The 23,044-nt window shown below is 49.9% G+C and overlaps 1 protein-coding gene across 1 annotated transcript in view; it reads right to left on the bottom strand.

Annotated features, from left to right (window-relative positions):
• The window catches only part of XKR7 (XK related 7), a 33,030-nt gene extending 11,874 nt beyond the window's left edge, over positions 1 to 21,156 (bottom strand). The window contains exon 1 of the mRNA XM_005568650.5: positions 20,548 to 21,156. Coding sequence (XP_005568707.1) covers positions 20,548 to 21,131 — 584 coding nt within the window. The 5' untranslated portion in view covers positions 21,132 to 21,156. The remainder of the gene's footprint in view (positions 1 to 20,547) is intronic.
• Between the last annotated feature and the right edge of the window lie 1,888 nt (positions 21,157 to 23,044).

The raw sequence follows: 23,044 nt of genomic DNA, 5'->3' as shown, positions 1-23,044 counted from the left end.
GGTTTTGGTCCAGGTCTGAAATTACAGGGCTGAGCTAAGGCAGGGGATAGAGGAGGGGCAGAGAGAGATCTGGAGATGACCAGAGGTGGGGGCTGGGGGAGAAACCAAGATGGCCCCTAGAACTTCTGAGGGCCTGTGCTGTCTTTTCTAGCCTCCATCCCCCCTGCCACCACATTCCCTTCCCCTTCCTGTGGCTCTGGCTTTGACTAGGAAGGATAGACCAGCTGGTCCAATGTGAAGGGGCCTGGGGAGTTGGGGGAAGGTGACACCCTGGAAGTTTCTCTCAGGCTGGAAGACCATCTGTTTCCGGGCCCGGGTCAGCATGAGAGAGGCCCTGGCCCCCAGCCAGCATCCATCACTACCTGATGGGCCGCCTGCCCACCTCCCTGCCCACTCCTGCCCCTTCCTCTGCCAGCTCCCAGCTAACCACAGACAAAGGGCTCACACAGCCCAGGGCCACCGTGGGCAGGAGCAGCGATGGAGGAAGAGAAGAGAGGAGGCCTCTGAGTCCCAGGAATGTGGGGTCAATGGGGAGTGTGGAAAGGCCACACTGTGGTCTGGGGATAAAAGGCCTGGGTTCTGCCTTGCTGTGCCCCTTTTGGCAACAGGACCAAAACCGTGGCTGTTCCCTCCAGCCAGCACAAAAAGCTTTCTGCCAAGGGCCTGTGAGATTTTCATGGGCCTAGGAAAATGTTTGAAGCCTGAAAAAAAATTGGCTCCAAAACACAGGGAAAAACTACAGAATCAAAATTAATAAATGTTTAATTAAACGTCTGCAAAACAGAACATGATGTCAGCCAGTCAACTACAGTTTGGCTTTTATCTGGTCATATATAATTTACATGGGTTGTTTGATGTAGCTGCATTTTAATATGCTTGATAGATGTGGTGCCCACAAAGGTCTTAAAACAGTCCTGCCCAGGACATGCAACCTCATTTCCCCGGCCCTCAGTTTCCCTTCTCTAAAATGGGAATGGCACTTGCCATTCTGCCTATACATAGCCACTGGGGTAAGGATGAGGGAGGAAAGGTAGCAATGGCTGGCATGTGGGTTTGATTCCCATCTCTGTCTCAGACCCGCTGTGTGACCTTGGGTAGTCTCTCCACTTCTCTGAGCTTTATTTTCCTCCTTGTTGTGAGCATTAAATGAGTGAGGGGGCAGGGTGCAGTGGCTCATGCCTGTAATCCCAGCACTTTGGGAGGCTGAGGTGGTTGGATCTCTTGAACCAGGGAGTTCGAGACCAGTCTGGGCAACACAGTGAGTCCCTGTCTACACACACACACACACACGCAGTGAATTTCAAAATAGTTTATAAACTGTAAAGGGTATCCATAGAGGGAGTAGCATACACTGGGCAGGGGCCTCTGGAAGCAACCTATCTTGAAACCTCCTCCAGGAAGTCCACCCTATCCCACATCCCGCTCTATTTGAAATGAAGTTGAAAGAAGCTGATCTTCACCCACGAGAAGAACACCCCACCTCAGGGAAGGGAATCCAGATTGGGGGTGGTGCACATCTGATCTTCTCCAAAATTATCCCCAGGCCAGGTATGGTGGCTCATGCCTGGAATCCCAACATTTTGGGAGGCCGAGGCGGGAGGACCACTTGAGCCCAGGAGTTCAAGACCAGCCTGGGCATCACAGAGAAACCCCATCTCTACAAAAAATTTAAAAATTGGTCAGTGTGGTGGCGTGTGCCTGTAGTCCCAGCTACTCGGGAGGCTAAGGCAGGAGGATTGTTTGAGTCCAGGAGTTCAAGGCTGCAGTCAGCCATGACTGCACCATTGCACTCCAGCCTGAGTGACAGAGCAAGACCCTGTCGCTAAAAAACAACAAAATCCCCAGTCTGTCCATGTCTCCTCTGCTACCACCTGTGCAGGCCACAGTCATCTTGCCTGGGTGACCACGTCAGCCTTCCATGTGGGCTGCCCGAATCCACTCCTGCCTCCCTACAGTCCATTCTCCACATGGCAACCAGCGGGATATTTTTAAAACCTGTCAGATCATGTCATTCCCCTTCGCAAAGCCTTCCAAGGGCCTCCCATCACACTTGGAATCAAACCCACGCTTCTCCCCTCGGCGTGCAGGCCCTAAACCATCTGGCCCTGCCTGTTTCTCTCACCTCATCTCAAACCACTGTCCCACTTGTTCCTGACACTCCAGATGCGCTGGGGGGATCCTAAAACTCAGCCAGACTCATCCCTGGCTCAGGACGTCTGCACTTGCTCTGCCTGGAACACCCCTTTCCCAGATCCTCCCGTGGCTGGCTCCTCATCATTTCACACCTTCTCAGAGAGGCCTCCCAGGCCACCCTTGCCAACTCACTCTAGTCTACCACACCCCCCTGTATTATTTTCTCCTTAACCTACACTATGAAATCACCATTTATTTATTTATTTTCCATTCTCCCACTGTGAATCCATGAAGGCAGGGACCTCCCTCCTGACCTTACAGGGCTCTGGGGTTTCTCTCCTTGAAGTTGCCAAGAGCCAGGACACCTCACAGGCTCCTCCTGCCCTCGCTGACTCATTCCTGTCCTTCTTCCAACAGGATGCACTCCCTGATGCCCCTCTAGCCCGGTTAGGCCTTGCTTTCTCTAACAGCTCTCAGGCTTGAACCGCGTGAGGCCTGAAGTGAGCCAGACACTGAGGTTCGTGCTGTTAACCTAACAGGCAACTTCTGCTGTCCCCATTTTATAGATGAGGAAACAGAGGCCCTCTGTCTGTTTGGAATCTAATTTACTGACCCCCAGTCTTGTGCTCAGAGAAGAAGCTTGTCCGGGAAGAAACTGGAAGAGCAGAGTGTATACTGCTTGGGGTGGGGGTGAGAGCAAAAAGGCCATGCCTGGTGAGGAGAGTAGAAGCTAGAGTATGAAATCCCTCCTGTCAGGGATCTAAAAACCTGTTTCTTCTGAACCTCACTGCCTCTGTGAACAGATTGCAGCATCGATAAATGAATAGGAGCTCATTCCCTTCTCCCCAGGCCCATCCTACCCTCCCCACAGCAACTTTCCAGTGTCCGCCAGTCCCCCAGAGTTTGGGGGCTGCTCTCTAATGGGCAGGAGGGGAAAAAGATAAGGGGATCCTATGTTCTTGAGAAGCCAGGAAGCTTCTGGCAGTGTCTGCATCACCCCATCTCTCTCCTGTTCTTTGTTCCTGAGTCACCCCAAGTCTCTGGTTCTAGGTCAGGGTTTCTGGCCTGCAACTCAGTCCATTCAGACAGTCAAACCTGGGCCCAAGCCTGTACCCATCCCTTTGACCTCAGATCCCGAGTCATTGTCTCTGTCTGTCTGTGGATCAGATCAGCCTGTCCATTGTGTCTGTCCCTTGAACGCAGGGCCAGCCTATTTATCATTCCTGCATTTCTGTCAGGAGTCTGTTAGTCAGTCAGTCTTACCCTGGAATCCTGGCTCAGTCCCTGGCTTAGTTCCAGAATCCTGGAATCCTGTCCCTTAGACTGTGGGTCACATAGTCTCTCAGACACTATGTCTTATTGGCCTGACCCTGTGATCCTGGGTAAGCCTGTCTGCCTGCCCTTAGAGGCCAGGAGCTTCAGTCTGCGTCCCCCGGATGCCAGACAGCTTTCTATCCTGTGAATACGAGGTCTGCTTTTCTGTCTGTGTCTTGATACTGGGTCTGCTTGGTGGTCTGTCTGTCTGTGTCTTGGATGCTGGGTCTGTTTGGTGGTCTGTCTGTCTGTGTCTTGGATGCTGGGTCTGTTTGGTGGTGTGTCTGTCTGTGTCTTGGATGCTGGGTCTGTTTGGTGGTCTGTCTGTCTGTGTCTTGGATGCTGGGTCTGTTTGGTGGTGTGTCTGTCTGTGTCTTGGATGCTGGGTCTGTTTGGTGGTGTGTCTGTCTGTGTCTTGGATGCTGGGTCTGTTTGGTGGTGTGTCTGTCTGTGTCTTGGATGCTAGGTCTGTTTGGTGGTGTGTCTGTCTGTGTCTTGGATGCTGGGTCTGTTTGGTGGTGTGTCTGTCTGTGTCTTGGATGCTGGGTCTGTTTGGTGGTGGTGTCTGTCTGTGTCTTGGATGCTGGGTCCACTTGGTGGTCTGTCTGTCTGTGTCTTGGATGCTGGGTCTGTTTGGTGGTGTCTGTCTGTGTCTTGGATGCTGGGTCCACTTGGTGGTCTGTCTGTATCTTTTAGTCCCTCGACTGCTTGGTTCATCTGCTGATTTGTTGCTCAGCTCGTGGCTTGGCGTGACTGCCCGTTTTCCGGCCGTCCTCCCCTGCCTGCTCCTCCTCTCCCTGACTCTGGGTCTCTCTCTGTCTGTGTGTGTCTCTCACATCCTCAGCTCCTCCATCTGTCGGTCTCAGCGTTTCCGAGTGTGTGTTCTCGCCCCTCCCCACTCCCCCTCACAACTCTGGGCCAAACACACAGCAGCTTCCAGCGGCTCCCCCGCTGCCTCTCCATCCAGGAACCACCCTCATGCTGGCTAGCTCCCTGGTCTCCATGCAGGCCAGGGTCTGCAGACCCCTACAGAGGGAACAGGGTGGGCCTGGGAGGCAGATGGGAGAGCCAGGGCTGATGGGCAGGGGCAGGACATCCCCCCAGCTGAGCCCATAGCTAGTCTGGAGGTCTGCAGGGGCACAGTGTGCAGCAGTTACTAATCAGGATAACAGCTCACATTTACTGAGTCCCAACTGGATGACAGGCTGTGCTGAGACTTTTTATACATATGAACGTGTCCATCCCTCTTAACAAATATTTGAAGTGGGGACTACCATTATCCTTATTTCACAGATGAAAAACAGACCTAGAAAGGGACCAGGACTTGTCCCAAGTCACACAGCAAATTAGTGCCAGATCTAGAACTCAGCCCTGGCTCTTCATGGCCTCCTGAGCCAGAGCAGGAAAGAGGAAGGACAAGCCTTGTCCCATGGGATTCCCCTGTTGCCTCAGCTGCCTATGTGGCAGGTTCCCTTGCGTGGAGGGTGTGCAGTATGGCTGCCCAGCAGGACCCTGATAGGACTCCAGTAAGACACGATGGACTTCAGGTTTCACTTGGGATTATATGGGTTTAGAGAAAACTGGGAGAGGGGCAACAATAGTAAGTGGAGAGTCAGGAGACCCAGGTGATTCTGGGAAAGCCCAGCTCCTCGATGGGCCTCAATCTTCCTCCATAAAATGGAAGTAACTGATTCTTGTCTACACCAAGGGGTGTTCATCAAGCCCCTCCCCACCCACCCAACTCTGATAACATTAATGCTCCACAGCTATGTCCTGAACCCAAGTTCTTCTCTCTACCCTGGTGTCACCACCCTGGGCCAAGCCACCCCATTCCAGCAGCTTCCCTGGGGTTCTCACTTCCATCCTTGCCCTCTTCAAGCCTGGTCTTCACACAACAGCAGGGGGATCTTGTAAACTCCTAGGTCAGGGCAGGCCACTCCCCACTACTTTTTTTTTTTTTTTTTTTAATGGAGTCTCACTCTTGTCACCCAGGCTGGAATGCAGTGGTATGATCTCAGCTCACCGCAACCTCCGAGTCTGGGGTTCAGGTGATTTTCGTGCCTCAGCCTCCCGAGTAGATGGGATTGCAGGCATGTGCCACCACGCCTGGCTAATTTTTGTATTTTTAGTAGAGACAAGGTTTCATCATATTGGCCAGGCTGATCTCAAACTCTTGACCTCAAGTGATCCACTTGCCTCGGCCTCCCAAAGTGCTGGGAGTGAGCCACTGCGCCTGTCCACTCCCCACTACTTATTTATTTGTTTATTTTGATTTTTAATTTTTTTTGAGACAGAGTCTTGCCCTGTCACCCAGGCGGAGTGCAATGGCGCGATCTTGGCTCACTGCAACCTCTGCCTCCTGGGTTCAAGCAATTCTCCCTGCCTCAGCCTCCTGAGTAGCTGAGATTACAGGTGCCTGCCACCATGCCTGGCTAATTTTTGTATTTTTAGTAGAGACGGGGTTTTGCCCTGTTGGCCAGGATGGTCTTGAACTCCTGACCTCAGGTGATTCGCCTGCCTCGGCCTCCCAAACTGCTAGGATTACAGGCGTGAGCCACTGTGCCCGGCCCCCACTACTTTTAAAATTAACTCTTCACCATGACCTTTGAGGCCCAGGAGGACACAACCTTTGTCCCTCTCGGGGACCCTCTCCTGCCGCCTCCCTCTCTCCCATGCTCCAGCTCCTACTTCCTGAACACACCAAGCTCACTCCAACCCCAGGGCTTCTGCCTAGAAAGGTCCTCCCTAACGCCTGTCAAACTCTCATTCTCCCATCTCAGCTCAGTGTCACCTCTTCAGAGATCTTTCCCAGCCATCCCCCTCACCACTGCCTGTAACCCCACAGAGCACTTCTGCAGCTCCTCTGGTCACTTTCTGTCATGTTACCCTGTTTTTTTAAGTTACACATATCACAACCTGAAACCGTCTCATTTACTTGTTTACATATTTATTGCCTGTCTTTCCCCCAGTCCTGCAGGTCATGAGAATGGGGACCGTGTTTATGGTGTCCTCTGCTACAAGCCCAGTGCCTGGCACATCGTTAATGCACAGTCATTTGTTGAGTGAGTGAATGAATGAAGAGAGTGAATATACTTTATAAACTCTGCTTTGTAAACTCCTTAAGTAAAAGTGGCCAAAAACAGAGGGAAAGAACCCAGGTGAGAGAGTCAGGTAGGCCTGGGCTCAGATCCTAGCTCCATCTCTTACTATGTAGCCCCGGGCAAGTTGCCTCCCCTCTCTGGACCCATCAGCCCAATACCCATGTACAGGGTAACTGTGAAATCAGAAAGTAGTAATGTGTGTAAAAGGCCCAGCTCAGTGTTGGGCACTTGATCAATGGAAGGTTTCAAGGAACTTTTTGAATCAGAGGCCCCATCGGTAAGAAGGAAGTTTGGTTTCTGGCACAGCTGAGACCCACTCCTAGGCTGGCTTTCCCCTGGTGCTCGTTGAATCTGTCCCCAAGGGACACTGGGTAAGAAAAGCACCTTTGGGACAGGTTCACAGGGCAAGTATTCTTTGGGGTCTCTGCCTGCCCCCCAGAAAATAACTCCCACTCATCAAATGCCTTTTATATGTACTTTGCTAAAATCCTCACTGCAGTCCTGTGAGGTTCATGGATATAATCCCCATTTTCCAGATGAGAAAACTTAGTGCCAGAAAAGGGAAGGTTCATTTGACATTTATTCACCAAGCACATTTTTTTTTTTTTTTTTCCTTTTGAGACAGAGTCTCTCTGTCACCTGGACTGGAGTGTACTGACTCGATCTTAGCTCACTGCAACCTCCGCCTCCTGGATTCAAGCGATTCTCTTGCCTCAGCCTCCTGGGTAGCTGGGATTACAGGTGTGCGCCACTACACCCAGCTAATTTTTATAGTTTTAGTAGAGACAGGGTTTCGCCATATCAGTCAAGCTGGTCTCGAACTCCTGACCTCAGGTGATCCGCCCACCTCAGCCTCCCGAAGTGCTGGGATTACAGGCATGAGCCACCGTGCCCAGCCCACCAAGCACTTTTGAGTACCTACTATGTACCCAAAAATCTGTGCTAAAATGGCTCGTGGACACAATGGTGTGCAAGACAGACCCAACCCACTGATGGAACTCAGTCTAATGGGGACCTGAAGATTAACTAAATCATCAGGTAAACATGTAATAACAAGCATGTTCCACGGGCTCCAGACATACTCCAAACAGGGGTCCCTGCTTCAGCACTGAGGATGGCAGTGCTACTGGAGAAGGGCCAGGCCCAGCTTGGGAAGGGTGTGGTGGTCAGGGAAGGCTTCCTAGAGGAGGTGACTACTGAGCCATGATCTGGGGTTACAGGCATGAGCCACTGCACCCGGCTGGTCTTTATCTTTTTTGTTGTTGTTGTTTTTGAGACAGGGTCTTGCTCTGTTACTCAAGCTGGAGTGCAGTGGCACCATCTCAGCTGAGGGGTTCACCATCACTTGAACCCCCGCCTCCTGGGTTCAAGTGATTCTTCTGCCTCAGGGGCATCCCAAGTAGCTGGGACTTCAGGTGTGGGCAACTACACCCAGCTGATTTTTGTATTTTTTTCGTAGAGACAGGGTTTCACCATGTTGACGGGACTGTTCTCAAACTCCTGACCTCAGGTGATCACCTGCCTCTGCCTCCCAAAGTGCTAGGATTACAGGCATGAGCCACAGCACCTGGTCTTTTTTTTTTTTTTTTTTTTTTTTGAGACAGGATCTCACTCTGTTGCCCAGGCTGGAGTGCAGTGATGAGAGCACAGCTCACTGTGGCCTCGACCTCCTGGGCTCAAGCAATCTTCCCACCTCAACCCCCTGAGTAGCTGGGACCATAGGCATATGCCACCATACCAGGATATTTTTTAAAATTTTTAGTAGAGATGAGGTCTCTCTATGCTGCCTAGGCTGGTCTCGAACTCCTGAGCTCAGGCAATTCTCCTGCCTCAGCCTCCCAAAGTGCTGGGATTACAGGTGTAAACCACCATGCCCAGTCTGGTCTTTATCTTAAGAGTGATGGAGAGCCACAGGAAGGTTTTAAACAGAGAAGTGACAAGATTAGATACCACTTCCTCATGTTAGAGGAAGCATCCTGGCTGTGGGGAACAGATCGCAGGAGGACAAGGGTGAAAGACAGGAGACCAGTTGCCAGGTGAGAGGTAAGGATGGCCCAGACACAAGGCAATAGAGTCTAGAGCCATTAGAGAAATGACTTGCCCAAGGTCACATAGCCAGAAAGCATCAGAGTTGCATCCCAAACCAGGACTGGCTGACTCCCCCATTTCACCATGGGGCATGGATCAAGCTGAGCCAGGCCCTGGGAACCCAAATCTGGTCTATGGGTTCTCCAGGAAACACTCGGTTCCCAGCTATACAGCCTCCTCACCTGCAATGAAGCCCCAGAAGCTTTTGCCGGGGGGGTTAGGGGGATGGCCCTGAGGCCCCCTCCCCATCTGCCTACCCTTTAATGTTGAGTGCGCCTGCAAGAATACAAAATAGGACCTTCCTGGGGTTGTCAGCCAAATGAGTCATAAATGTCAGTAAAGAATGTGATTTTACACGTTTGGCTCCCATTTCATGTGGTGCTGGGAGCTGGAGCTGGGCTGTCTCCCTCCTCCTTAGCAGCCCCCTACAGAGTCACAGCACCTCTTTTTTTTTTTTTTTTTTTCTTCTGGGCTAAAGCCAAACATTTCCCAACCACTAATTTTAGGCCCTAACTGAGAAGCTGAGACCCTCTCCCATCCCACTCACCTTCATCAGCTTCCAGCCAGTGTCCCTCTTTTACACAGCAGAGGAATGGGCAACCCCTCTCCAGCAAAGCATTTGGGGACTAGGTTATGGCCTCTCACATCCCTCACCGTATGAGTGCAGCCAGCTCTCCTCCCCTCTCTGGACCTCAGTTTCCCCATCTGTGAAATGGGTGCAGAGCAGAGACTAAAACCCAGGACCCCATACTCTAGCCCAAGGCCCTTTGTTCCCCCTTTCTTTCTTTGCTTGATATCCTCATGTGGAGTTGGGATGTCATAAGCCAGTGGGGGAGGGGGTTAGATTCCAGCCTCCTGATGGCATCTGAAGGTATCATGGGACCAAGGCAGGGAGAAAACATCACTTCTATTTGTCCCTAGTCTCGGTGTGAGATTCTACGTGGTAGCCAGGGTCTCAAACGCCAATGCTCAAAGGGGCTCAGCTGCTATCATTATGAAGGACTGGGGAACTATGTGGCCTGTCTACAGAGGCAGCCACCTGTCAGTTTCAGCCAACTGATGCCCTGGGAGAATATGAGCCCAGCATGACTGGAGTTTCAATTTTTCAAGAATAGGCGGATATTAGGATATTTATGCAAAAAGAAAAACAAGGGAAACATCTCATTTTGGAAATGTTCACAACAAATTAAAGAAATACTATATGAATTTTTAAGAAATTAGGCTGGTGTAGTGGCTCATGCCTGTGATCTCAGCACTTTGGGAGGCTGAGGTGAGAGGATCTCTTGAGCCCAAGAGTTCGAGGCTTCAGTGAGCCACGACTGTGGTACTGCACTCTTGCCTGGGTGGCAGAGTGAAACCCTGTCTTAAAAAAGAAAAAAGAAAGAAGGAAGGAAAGAAAGAAAGAAGGAAAGAAAGAAAGAAAGAAAGAGGAAAGAAAGAGAAAAAGAAAGAGAAAGAGAAAAGAAAAAAAGAAATTATAATTCCATTTTGTAGGTGTGTGATAGCAGTATTACATATTTTAACAATTTTTTTTTTTTTTTCAGACAGTCTCACTCTCTCGCCCAGGCTGGAGTGCAGTGGTGTGAACTCAGCTCGCTGCAACCTCCGCCTCCCGGATTCAAGCAATTCTCCTGCCTCAGCCTCCTGAGTAGCTGGGACTACAGGCATGCACCATCATGACCAGCTAATTTTTGTATTTTTAATAGAGACGGGGTTTCACCATGTTGGCCAGGCTGGTCTTGAACTCCTGACCTCAAGTGATCTGTCCACCTTAGCCTCCCAAAGTGCTCGGATTACAGGCATGAGCCATCATGCCCAGTCATTTACTGATGTTTTTGAAGTCTATCTTTTTAGAGATGTTTGAGATTTGCTTGAAAATAATATGGAAGGGAAGGAAATGGGGTGGGACCTGCAACTATGCTCTCCAACACCTACATGTTCAACACTTGCCATGTATGATTATTTAGACTTTGATTAATTAAAAGTAAATAGTTTAAAATTTAGTTCCTCAGTCATACTGGCCACATGCCAATTGCTCTGTAGCCATGTGTGGCCAGTGGCTACTATATTGGATAGTGCAGATATAGGACATTTTCATGACTGCAGAAAGTTCTGTTGGATGGTGCTGCCCTAGATAAAACAAGGTTGGTCAGGAACCAATAATTGTTGAAGAGAGGTGATGGGGGATCATTATCCTATTCCCTCAACTTTTGCATGTGTTTAAATTTTTATGTAATGAAAGGTTTTAATAAAAAGTAGGAGAAGAACTGGCACAGTGGCTCACGCCTGCAATCCCAGCACTTTGGGAGGCCAACGCAGGAGGATCACTTGAGCCCAGGAGTTCAAGACTAGCCTGGACAATATAGTGAAATCCTGCCTCTACAAAAATTTTGTTTTAAAATTAGCTGGGCATGATGATGTGCACCTGTAGTCCTAGCTACTCAGGAGGTTGAGGCAGGAGAATCACTTGAGCCTAGGAGGCAGAGGCTACAGTGAGCTGAGATCGTGCCACTGCACTTCAGCCTGGGCAACATAGCATGACCATCTCAAAAAGAAAAAAAAAAGTAGGAGAAAAAAATCCTTTGCAGACCAAACCAACACTCTTGAGGCTGGATTTGCCCATAGGCCACTGCTTTGCAACCTGTGGTCTGGTGGTTAAACATCATGGAAACGAGTATCATAAAGTCCCAAGGTTACAGCTACAGACACTTAGAACTAAGGGGCTTTAGAGATGATCTAGTTTACCCTCCAAACTGAAGCAGGAGTCCCTGCTACAGCATCCCTGCCAAAGTTAGCCACTTCCATCTGGACACCTCTGCTGATGCGGAGTTCACACCCTTGGGAACAGCCTGATTGACAGTGTGTTCTTGCTTCTATTCCAAAGACTGTATCTTCCTTTACTTTGAGTTCGCATCTGCCCTCACACTATCTCTGGAGCCATAGAACAACTCTCCTTCCTCGATAGGGTGTCAGTGGGTGAGAGTTAGGACCCGCTATGCCCCTGTCCTAACCCCATCTTGTTACTAAGCAAGTAGGATGGGCTGCGACTTGGGCCAGTAATAGTAGTCATTGTAGTAGATGTTTTCCGGGCATATACTACATGACAAGCCCTGTGCATTTACATTATCTCAAGATATCCTTATAAGAACCTTAAGATGTGGATGCTACCACTATCCCCATTTCACAGGTGAGACAGGAGCTGTGGCTGGTGGAGCAACTTCCCCAGGGTCACGCAACTAGGATGTCATGGCACCTTGATCTGCACTGGTGCCCCAAGCTCTCAGCTACTCTGCTTTCTTGTCCAAGTCCCAGGAAAACTCACCAGAATTCTGAAGTTACTTTACAGATGGAGTAACTGAACCCTAGGTGGTGAAGTGACTTGTCCAAGATTCTGATCTCAAAGGTTCAATCCAGTTCACACCAACATTTATTGAGTACCTACTGCATAAAAGGAACTTGACTTCCTCCATCTCCTAAGTCAGCCACATCTGTATCATTCTGGGAACCCAACCCAGGGTTGTTCCTATTACCTCCTCTTTCCTTAGCCTTAGGCCATTGACAGTTTTAAAGGCTGCAGATGTAGGCCTAACAGACCTCAGTGCTGTGTCCACAACTGCAGAAAGCTCCCACATTCAGCACCTTGCACTTCATCCACAGACCCAATGCCCACTTCAACTGGCTTCATGTTGCAAGAACCCACCACGGACCTCACCAGAGCTGGCTGGGTGCAAGACCACCAAAAGGAACAGAGGATCCACTCTGGGCTAGTCACCATGGGAGAGAGAGAGAAAAAGGGACAAGGCCTCAACTCCCCAGGGGTTTGTGATCCAGTGGGAAAGCCAGCCAGGTGGGCAGATGATCACAACAAAATGTGATCAGTGGTGTGGGGTAAAGAGGAATGAGTAATTGTGCCTGCAGAGGAAGTCTGAGAGGAAGAACCCAGAATGTTAACAGTGCGGACTTTACATTAAAATACAAATTTAAAAATACTTTTCTGGCCAGGTGCGGTGGCTCACGCCTGTAATCCCAGCACTTTGGGAGGCCAAGGCAGGTGGATCACCTGAGGTCAGGAGTTCAAGACCAGTCTGGCCAATATGGTGAAACCTCGTTTCTACTAAAAATACAAAAATCAGCCGGGCATGGGGGTGGGCATCTGTAATTCCAGCTACTTGGGAGGCTGAGGCAGGAGAATCGTTTGAATCCGGGAGTGCAGTGAGCCGAGATCGAGCCACTGCACTCCAGCCTGGGTGACAGAGCGAGACTCCGTCTCAAAAAAATAAAAATAAAAATAAAAATACTTTTCTGATATTTTTTCTCCTGCTTCTCTAAACAATACGTGATCGACTGTTTGTAAGAATACACTTAACTAGCAGAAGACAGTATAGCTTGGTGGTTCCCCCTGTGGGTTTGGGAGCCTGACCTCATGGCTTCAAACCCTGGCTTTGCTCCTTATGAACTGGAAGGCCACTCTTCCCTGTGCCTCAATTTCCACATCTGTAAAATGGGGCCAATAATGCTAGCAAATACTGAGTACCACTATGTGCTGAGTACTGTGCAGAGCACATATATGTTAATTGATCAGCCTTCACAATGGAGACCTGGGTAGGGATTGCTATGATGCCCATTTCACAGATGAGAAAGCTGAGGTCCAGAAAGGTTAAGTGACTTGCTCAAAGCCACACAGCTCATATGTGGCAAAGCCAGGGTTTTGGGTCTACAGTTCTTCTTCTTCATCCTCGCACTCCCTACCTGGCAGGATTGTCAAGAGAAATGATAGAATCTAAGTCTTAATAAACAGTAAGTATAATAATTTTAAGTAACACCTGATTTTTAAAAAACAGGCAGATGCATACATGCATTTTTTTTTAGCTAATTAAACACCAGAGGTAAAATCTTCAAGCAATGCAAGAAATATCTACTTAGTAAGTGGAAACCTGCCCTGACCCCAACCCTCCAGCCCCAAGAGATAATGAGCAGAGGGGAACTTCATGCCTTGTCTATATTGCCTGAGGTTTCAACAAGAATGTATAGCTTTTTCATCAACAGACAAAACAGCCAAACATTTTCCACTTTAGAACAATGACTTTTGCCTGGTTGAGGGAGTGGGAGGTGGTTTCTGGGGGGCAGAGGATAGCATGTGTGGGATTTGTTCAGAGAAAGTTTCTTAGAAGAGGTGGCATTTGAGCTCAGCCTGGAAGGACGTGCAGAATTTCACTGGGAGGAGACTGGAAACGTGTTGGGTGTTGCTGGAGGAAGAACTGCAGGCAGTGGAGAGCAAGGGGGTGGGGAGCAGGTTGTTATGTGGGTAGAGCAGGGAGGAAAGACAAAAGGTCAGGGGGCAAAGGGCCTTAAAGCCAGGCTAAAGCACAGGGACTTGCTCTAGGGACAGAGGAGAGCCATCGCTCTGCCTGCAGGTGGAAGTGGGATTGGGGGTTGGGGTGATTACCAGAGGCTGATAGGATTTCCCAGGGGAGGAATTTGGATGCCCTAACAAAGGGTGGTGAACAGAGAGGCCAGAGAAGATCCCAACCATCCTCCCTCCTCTCCCCAGGGACCTGCGCCCCAGCTGCTGGGTTCAAAGCCATTTCCTGGCAGCCCTCCGCCCTCCCACTCCCCAGAGCTTCTCCTGTGTGGTCTTTATAGATCAAACAGGGGACGCTGGGCCCAACTGCCGCAGCCACTGTGTCTGTTAGGAGCAGCTCTAATGGCCCATGACAGCTGGATGGGCAAGGGGAGGAGGCAGGGTGGGAGTGGAGAGCCTCCTGGAGAGGGATCTCCCAGGAGGTGGGTGGTGAGGCCCAAAGTGGAACAACCCTACAAAGGCAGAGCAGGGAGGAACCTCATGGATGATCACCGAGTTCAGGGGGTTGTAAACAAGCATCAGCTGTAGGACAGATTATTCAAAACAAAATATTAGACATGTAGCCAACATGTCATAAAAGAGACATTCGGAGATACTTGGGTTAAAATGATGGAGACAGGGCTGTAAAACACAGTTTGAAAACTATGGAATCCAACCCCTGACCTGTTTTACAAATAACAATGACTAATGATCATCATTGAGCACTTCCTATGTTCCAGGCACTGTGCTGAACACTGAACATTATTTAATTTTCTACTACCTCAAGCCCCATGTGATAGGTGCTATTATTAGAGGGTCCATTTAGCAGATGAGAAAATCAAGGCACAGACAAGTCATGTCACTTGTCCTAAATCACAGAAAGTGGCAGATGCAGGATATGGCTGATTCCAGAGAGTGGATTCTGAACCATTAACTCTGGTCCCAATGGAGAGACTAAGGACCAAAGAAGGAAAGAGGTCACATTAGCTCAGCCTGAAGCAGACCCCCACCCCTGTTGCTACAGCTTGATCCAGTCTCCATTGTCTCTCTCCTGCATCTTTGTAGCAAACTCCTCATGCATCTCTAGGCTTACTCTGCCTCCTTCTAGTCTACTCACTCTCTTTTTTATGCTTTTTCTCTTGGGATGGAGTCTTGGTCTGTCATCCAGGCTGGAGTGCAGTGGCACGCTCTCAGCTCATTGCGACCTCCGCCTCCTGGGTTCAAGCGATTCTCCTGACTCAGCCTCCTGAGTAGCTAGGATTACAGGCGCACGCCACCACACTCAGCTAATTTTTGTATTTTTAGTAGGGATGGTGTTTCACCATGTTGGCCAGGATGGTCTCGATCTCTTGACCTCGTGATCCTCCTGCCTTGGCCTCCCAAAGTGCTGGGATTACAAGCGTGAGCCACTGTGCCCTGCCCTTCCAGTCTATTCTCCACCCAGCAGCCAGAGTGGACATTGTAAAACACAAGCCAAGATCATATTCCTTCTCTGTCCTGGGCTCCCCATGTCATGAAGAGTAAAAGCCCTAGTCCTCGCCATGGCCTCTGAGGCCCTGCATGACCTCGCCCCTGCCAGTCTGTCCACCAGTATCTCCAAATATGCTCCCCTCACTCTATTTCTGCCCCACAGGCCTTCTCCTTGCCCTTCCCTTTTCCTTTGCCTGCAAAACCCTTACCAAGACCTCTACACAGCTTGTCCTCACCTCCTGCAGCCCTCTGCCCACATGCCACCTCCTTGAAGAGGTCCACCCTGACCACCCTATCTCAAAGAGCCACACCTCTCCCCAGCACTCCAGTAGCTCCCTGCCGTTTCATTTTTTTCCCATAGCACTTATCACAATCTGACCCAGGTATTATATATCACATATAACATATATCATAGTTTATTTTTTTATTGGTCCCTTCATTAGGCTATAGAGCTCCAAGAGGGCAAGGACTTTGTCTTGTTCACCACTCTATTCCCAGCACTTAGAACAGTACCTGGTATATAGCAGGTGCTTCATAAATGTCCGCTGAATGAATAACTGCAGATTAAATGAATGACTGCCATGTCATTATGGCTTCAAGGGACTTCAGGACCCCCTTGCTGTCTGGCTATGTGCTCCATGAACAAACCTTTGTTCCACAGGGAGCAAAGACCAGGCTAATGCACTAATCATTGCCAGCAGTTTCTGAGCATTTAACGATGGAACAAGCCCTTTGCTGAACCCTTACACATTACTTCATTAAACCTTGAAACAACCCAAGAGGCGGGTGGGTACAATTATGGTCCCTAGTTTACAACGGATGAGGGATTATTTGCCTTATCAAGGTCACATATAAGAAGTAGTAGAGTCGGATTTAAACTGAGGTCATTTGAATCTAGAGTCCGTGCTCTTAACCATTATGCCAAGAATATAGTTTCCCAGAGGGGAAATCCAGGGCCTGATGTTCAGTTCCAGTAGGTCACTAACTCATTCCAGAACTTCTCTGTCATGCAGGGCTTCTTAGGTGACATAGAGTGCAGTGTCCAGGCCTAGGCATAGAGAAGGCATCAGAGGGAGGGCCCCCAAATCCCAACTGCCTAATTTTCTCCCCATTTTGGGGTTCCCAGATCCTGAGAGCCTGGCAGGAATCCCATGTCAGATCGTCTGCCACTAATTGGCTTAGCAAACCATGCTTATCTGGGCGAAGCTGGGGCCCAGTGAGTTCAAGATTAGGAAAAGCAGGATTCATGGCTTACTGCTCTGCTGCCTACAGGGCCAGGGGGACAGGGTTAGGACTTTAATTGGCTTGAGAACCCTGGGCGGTTTAACAGCTCAGGAATTTTAAAGGGAAGGGAGGGATGAAGATGCAGGTTGGTGTCCAGGACACAGCTAGCTTCGTGCCCCGCCAGAGGATCTGTTTGCTGTTCTCTCAGAGGGTCAATCTCTTTGTGCACAAAGACATTGTTCTGACATCTTCCAAAGTAGCCAGTGTGTGGTGTAAAAGATAGAGCCAGGTTTGGGACTGATCACCTTTCCTCACTTCCTCAGTGGGTGACTTTTGGACAAAGTTACTTGACTTCTCTCAGTCTCACTTCCTTATCCGATAAATTGGTATAACAATAGTCACCAGGGGGAGGGTTTCAGAGTAACATGAGATCACATGCCTGAAACACTCCCATGCGGCCTGTGGGGACACGGTAGGTGTGCAGTGTCTGTGTATGCTTTTTCCTCTTCTCTCTCTTCAGAGTCTCATTTTATGTTTAAATTAGTAATAAAATATTCTGTGTGAAAAGACCTTATCAATTTGAAGAGCTAAACCAGAGGTTACAAAGAAGACAGGCTAATAAATATGTTTCCTTTGGTTGACACTATTTTTAAACATCTTAATTAGTAGTCAAATTTTGGACAGTTCACGGAAAAACCTCAATTTCCCATTTCTCTTGAGAAATCAAGACTGGGTCCACGATTTCTCATGGCATGATCAGCTGGAGCTTCCCTTTGCCTCAGACACTACTTGCCCCCGAATGTCCTCTTGTCTGACACCCCTTGTATCTTATGGTCTGTTACCTGCCTGAGTCTTCAAAGCATTTGAATTTTTAATCCAGCATTTTACAAGTCTAAGAAGTTGAAAAATATCTTCATGATTATAATTATTTTATTCAGAATTGAGGAAATGGGATCAGGAGGTGAGTGGCTGCCTAGCCTCCTAGGTATGATTCTGGAGGACCCAATCACACATCTCCTTCCTCATTACCCCAGGCTCCACCACTCAGAACATCTGTGGGAACATCTCAAGTGGTAAGCAAATGTGCTGGGCCAACATTGCTTAATTTCTAGGAATGCCAGCCCCTGCAGCTTCTCTATACCTTCTCTGGATTTTCCCTCCATTTGTCCAGGCCCTTAGCCATTTTAGAATCCAAAGATTTTGGGGGAAAGGGCCCAGAGGCTTTTGCTTTGGCAATAAACCCAGAGTCAGAATTTCAGGAATGGGAAACTCTTAAGGTCATCATATCGAATCTCATTTCACACACAGGGTAACTGAAATTACCCAAAGATGGAAAGAGCCTTGCCCAAGGTCACCCAGGAAACTATAGTCACAAACTAGGATAAAGGTGTCAGCCTCCTGACCAGATCACTCCCCAATCCAGCCTTTTCCCCATAATACACACTGTTTCCATCCTCACCCACATAGTTCAACTCCCTGCCCCTCTTTTCACATTCTTATCTCAGTGCAACAGAAGCCCTGACTTTCTATCATACTGGAATCTTGGAAACTCAGATTCATACTTCTTTAAGATTGAGGGACACTTTAGTGGCATAATTACAAGGTGGATACATTGAACTCAGGCTTTAAAGGCAGAGAGCCTGGAGTGTCAGCTCTTCAAGTTCCTAGCTGTGTGACCTTGGACAAGGATGCTCCCTCTCTGAGCCTCCATTCCCTCATCTGTCAAGTAGAAATTATAACGCTAACCACATGACAAGATGATTAGAAGGGGTACAGGAGATATAGCAGGTAAAAAGGCAGCCAGTAGGCTTGGCACAAAGTCAGTGTTTAATAAAATAATTGTTATAGAACTGTAAATTAGGGCTTTTAGGTCTAAGTGAAATAGTACAGATATGATCAAAGGGAAGGATGGACAAATTAGAGCACATAGACTCTTTCTAAATTGTTACAGGATTGATACTGCTAGATCCAATTTTTTCAAAGGGAAGCTATGACTCTGGGTTTTTAAAATACCATACAAGCCACACAAAACACTTCCACAAGCCACATTCAACCTAAGCGCTATTAGATTGTTATCCCTACAAACTTATCTCATCCCAGCTCCCTCATTTTGCAAATGGGAGATAGTAGAAATAGCTAGTCCTTTTAGCCATATCCAAGAAACCGTAGAGATGAAGGGATCCTTAGCAATTCTAGCTACTCCCCTGAGACCCCACACCCATGGCCATTTTTGCCCCGTTTGAGGGAAACTCAGTTTACGCTTAACAAAGAAGAGAAGTATTAGTTTCTTGTAAGTGGATTCTGAATGGGGGGATAGCCAGTGAGTCAAAGGGCATCTGGCCCACTTAAGGCTGAAGGAAAAGGGGGATGAAGCTTGGCTACCAAGAATAGGAAGTTACCATTTCAGAATCTAAAAATATCTTTCACCATCTGTCCACTCGGGCACAGAATGATAAATGCAGATTAGTTCCTGGATGTACACATGAGTATTTTTATGTGTCACGCTAATAATAATAACACCACCTTGTGTGGATAGAGCTCCACCCCCCTTTTCCCCTAGGGTAAGCTAAGTGGAATATACACATCATCTTGGCAGGAATAGATAGGGAAACAAAGGCACAGAGATTCGACAACATAACAAGAGTGACACAGCAAGTGAGCAGCAGGGACAAACCCTAGGAGTCCTGTTTTCAACCCTCAGCCCCAAACTGAATCTTCTGAGTTAGGCAGAATGTGTTAACAAGTAGCAGAATAAATATAACAACAGCAGTAATCACTTTTTATATCTCTAGAGTGACTTTTTCCATGCTTTCCCCATGCTCTTAAAATGTTGTAGTCTACAGGGCCCACATGCAGACCTCTCACCTGACCATCCCAACAGGTAAGAATAATGCAATTATAAGACAATGAGATAAGAGGAGTAGGGATTCTCCCTCATTTCATAGGAGAGGAAACTGAGGCTTGGAAGGAGGAGGGCAGCTTGCCTAAGATCATACAGTAAGCAAGTTCATTCGTCAGACCACGGAAGAGCCTAAGCTACTAAATAGAAATTCAGATTCAAGAGGAGCCCTAGGTTATAATTACCCCTCTCTCCAGTTAACTTAGTGCAGCAGGCACCCTCAGTCCTGGCAGAGGAAGAAGACTGGAAGTGGGCAGCTTGAACAAAGCCTCAGTTTTGCATTACCAGTTTGGGATTAAAGGGCAGCCAGTGGCCATCTAATCTCAGATTCAAGATTCCAAATCCCCTTGGCCCTGTTGGAAGGGGAGGACACTTAGTTGGGAGAAAGGGGGTCATAGGAAGTAGAAGGAACCTGAGGTTTCCCCAGTTGGGTCCAGCATATCTTTCTCCAAAAAGCCCAAGAAGTTTAGGCGGGATATTCATTTAGCTGTCTCAAATTCTGTGGCTCTCCTTGCAGATTGTGAATGAGCTGCAATTCTGAACTGAGCATCTTTGAGAGCAGGAAAGGACTTCTGAGATCTTTCCTGAGCCCAGGCTTGGCACTCAGGCAGAGAGGAGTGGGTTATGGCAGAATGGGGCCCTGTGGTCCTGTTTCAAGCTTCACATTTATCCTCATGAGCCCCGGATCCTCCCCACTCATGCACACCCCTGAGGATCTCTTTCTCTCCTTTCTTACCCCATCTCCTCCCCTCTCAAATGCCAGGTCAGACCAGATGGCACTGGGGTTGGTCAGGGCTTGGGGGCAGAGGTTAGGGAGCAGCCGACTGAGAAGAAATTGGAGCTGCAATGGGGTGGGGCGGGGCGGAGGTCAGGACAGGAGGGTAGCCCGGAAAGGTCAGATCAGGGCTGGGACGGCAGGTAGCCCTTCGCCACCCCCCGTCCTCGGGCTCAGCTCTCTCCACCTGCGCTTCTCCTACCTCCAGACCTGGCCCAGCTGCAGGAGGTGGACGAGGGTCTGCAGCAGCCAGATGCAGAGGCGGCAGCAGCGGCGGCGGTAGGCGCTGGCCGAGGAGGGCGCAGGCTGGGGACCCGGCTCGGGGCTGCCTTCTTTGGTCCGGAAGGCGCCGGCGCTGTCCTTGGTGCTGATGGCGGCTTCGCCGGCTACGCTGTCCTTGGTGCTGACGGCGGGTCCCGGGGACCCTGCAGGCTCCGAGTAGTCGTAGACGAACCAGCGGAAGCTCAGCAGCTGCACGACCAGTGAGGGCAGGAGCACAAACAGCAACGTGAGGCTGAAGCAGGTGTGTTGACCCTGCAGGTAGTAGGAGGCCGCCAGCCACAGGTCCGTGGCGCCGTCGGAGAAGAACACGAGCAGCGCGCACAGCACCCAGCAGCAGTCCCGCAGCTCGTAGCGCGGCCCCGGGCCGCCCGCCCCGACGCTCCCCGGGGGCCCGGCCGCCGCCGCCGCCTCCCCGCACCCGCCGGCACTGCCCCGGGCTCCACCGGCCACCCCCTCCGGGCCCGGGCCGGCCGAGGCCGCCGCTCCATCCGACTTCGCGGCCATGTTGGCGGAGCGGGAGGCGGGGAGCGACTTCCGGGCGGCGGAGGGGGGTGCGGCGTGGGGAGGACCTTGCGCGGGCGGCTCCTCTTCCTTCTTCTCTTCTTCCTCCTCCCCTCCACTTCAATTATTCATTCTCCTCGGCGCCGCCCCGCCCCGCCCCCACCCTCCTGAGCTGCGGCCGGAGGGGGGCAGCCCCCGGGAATGGGGAAGCAGGGGAGGGGGGGCGCATCCCAGGTCACCCTCTCCCTCCTTCCTCGGAGGCGCGGGGCTCCAACCCCATGCTTTCTGTCTCTCATCTCCCCCCGGACTGCATTTCCTTTTTTCTTTATCACTGCCGCCTTCCCATTCTCTCCACTTCGTTTTTCTCCTGTGTTCACCTCCAGGGGTCTGGGTCTGACGGGGGGTGGGTATGGGTGGGTGGGGGACTTGGAAGAAAGGAGCTGGGGGACTTGGGCGGGCCCCCCAGTAACCCTTTAGCAGTCACTCCATGCTAACGCTCATTTCCAGTTTCCTGAGTGTTCACGTATTGTTCCGTCCCCTCCTTTGATCTTGAGAGGTCCCCTTTTCTTATTGTCTTCGTTTTGAAGCTGAGAAAGCTGCAGCTCTGAGTTGCTGTCTCTTCCTTACTCTCCCCTTTCCCTCCCTCAGGGACTGCCTTCATCTGGCTACAGCCCTAGTAGAGTAGGGGGAGGGAAGGGGACAACATCCAACATCAAGAGGAAAGGGATGGGAGGAAACACCAGGTGGAGGAAAGAGCAAGTGCAAAGGCCTGGAGGCCTGAGATTGGAGGGCATATCTTCAAGCAAGTCGATCTCAGATCCAGGGGAGTAGAAAGATGGGGAAGATGGGGCTGGAGAATTCTGAAGATGAGATCCTAAGGGGCCAGAAGGTGGCCTTTATCCAGCGGGCAATGGGAAACCACTGCAGAATTTGAGCAGAGGAGTTATGTGGTCACATCAGGATTTAGAAAGAAGACCCAGCAGCCAGAGTAGAGAAGTGATCACAAGGAAGCAGCCTGGGGCTGGTGAGACCAGAAGGAGATTATAGCAGTAATCTATGAGAGGGGGTGGGGTTTCCACACATCCTGGATACCCCAAGCTCATCTCCCATCTCCGCCTTTGATCAGATTGGATGTACCCAGGCATTTATTATACAAACACTCATGTAGTAGTGTCTCTTTGCCTGGTACTGTCCAAAACACTACAACTACTAACTCATTTTACCCTCACAATTTGTGAGCTAGCTCCTTTTTTCCTCCCATTTTACAGACGCAGAAACTAAGTAACAGAGAAATTAATTTGTTTAGGGCTGCACAATTAGTAGGAGCTAGAGCCAAATTCATGCCCATCATCTGGCTCCAGAATAGGCTTTGCTCACTTCAAGGGGAGGGACAGAGGAGGGGCAAAGGGTAGGGGGTGAAGAAAGAGGAGCTGAGGAAGGGAAGCAGGAGAACCAACCTGCCTCAGAGTGGCACGGAAGAGAGGATAAAGGGAGACAGCTGCCCTGGGTCAGGAAGGAGAAGCCATCTGCAGTCCTGCAGCCTGGCATCCTTTTCATGCCCAGGGACTGTTTTGGTCTCAGCAATGCTTAGGAGGTTGGGGTACCAGCTGTTGCCCAAGGCTGAAAACAGAGCAGAAAGAGTTAGGGATTAAGGGAGTTTTCCAGCATGGATTCAAGGCTGACAGTCCCCTATTGACAGGCATGTTTAGTGAGCAAGAGTGTTTATGGGTCGGGCTGGAAGGTCTAAATCCCAGTGTAATTTAGAAAGGAATATCTCTGCTTTTTCTTTCTCTCCCACAACCCTAGGCAGGAAGACTAATGAAGTGCAGAGAGCCCTGGATGGTAGCGGGCAGGGGAGAAACTCTGGCCGCAGCCACCCTGAGGGTCCTCGGTCAGTTCTTGTATGTGTCTTGATC

The sequence above is a fragment of the Macaca fascicularis genome, chromosome 10 (genome assembly GCF_037993035.2).
Source record: "Macaca fascicularis isolate 582-1 chromosome 10, T2T-MFA8v1.1".
Taxonomy (NCBI): domain Eukaryota; kingdom Metazoa; phylum Chordata; class Mammalia; order Primates; family Cercopithecidae; genus Macaca; species Macaca fascicularis.
Note: the sequence above shows the minus strand (reverse complement) of the source record. Positions and strands in the feature narration are given on the sequence as shown.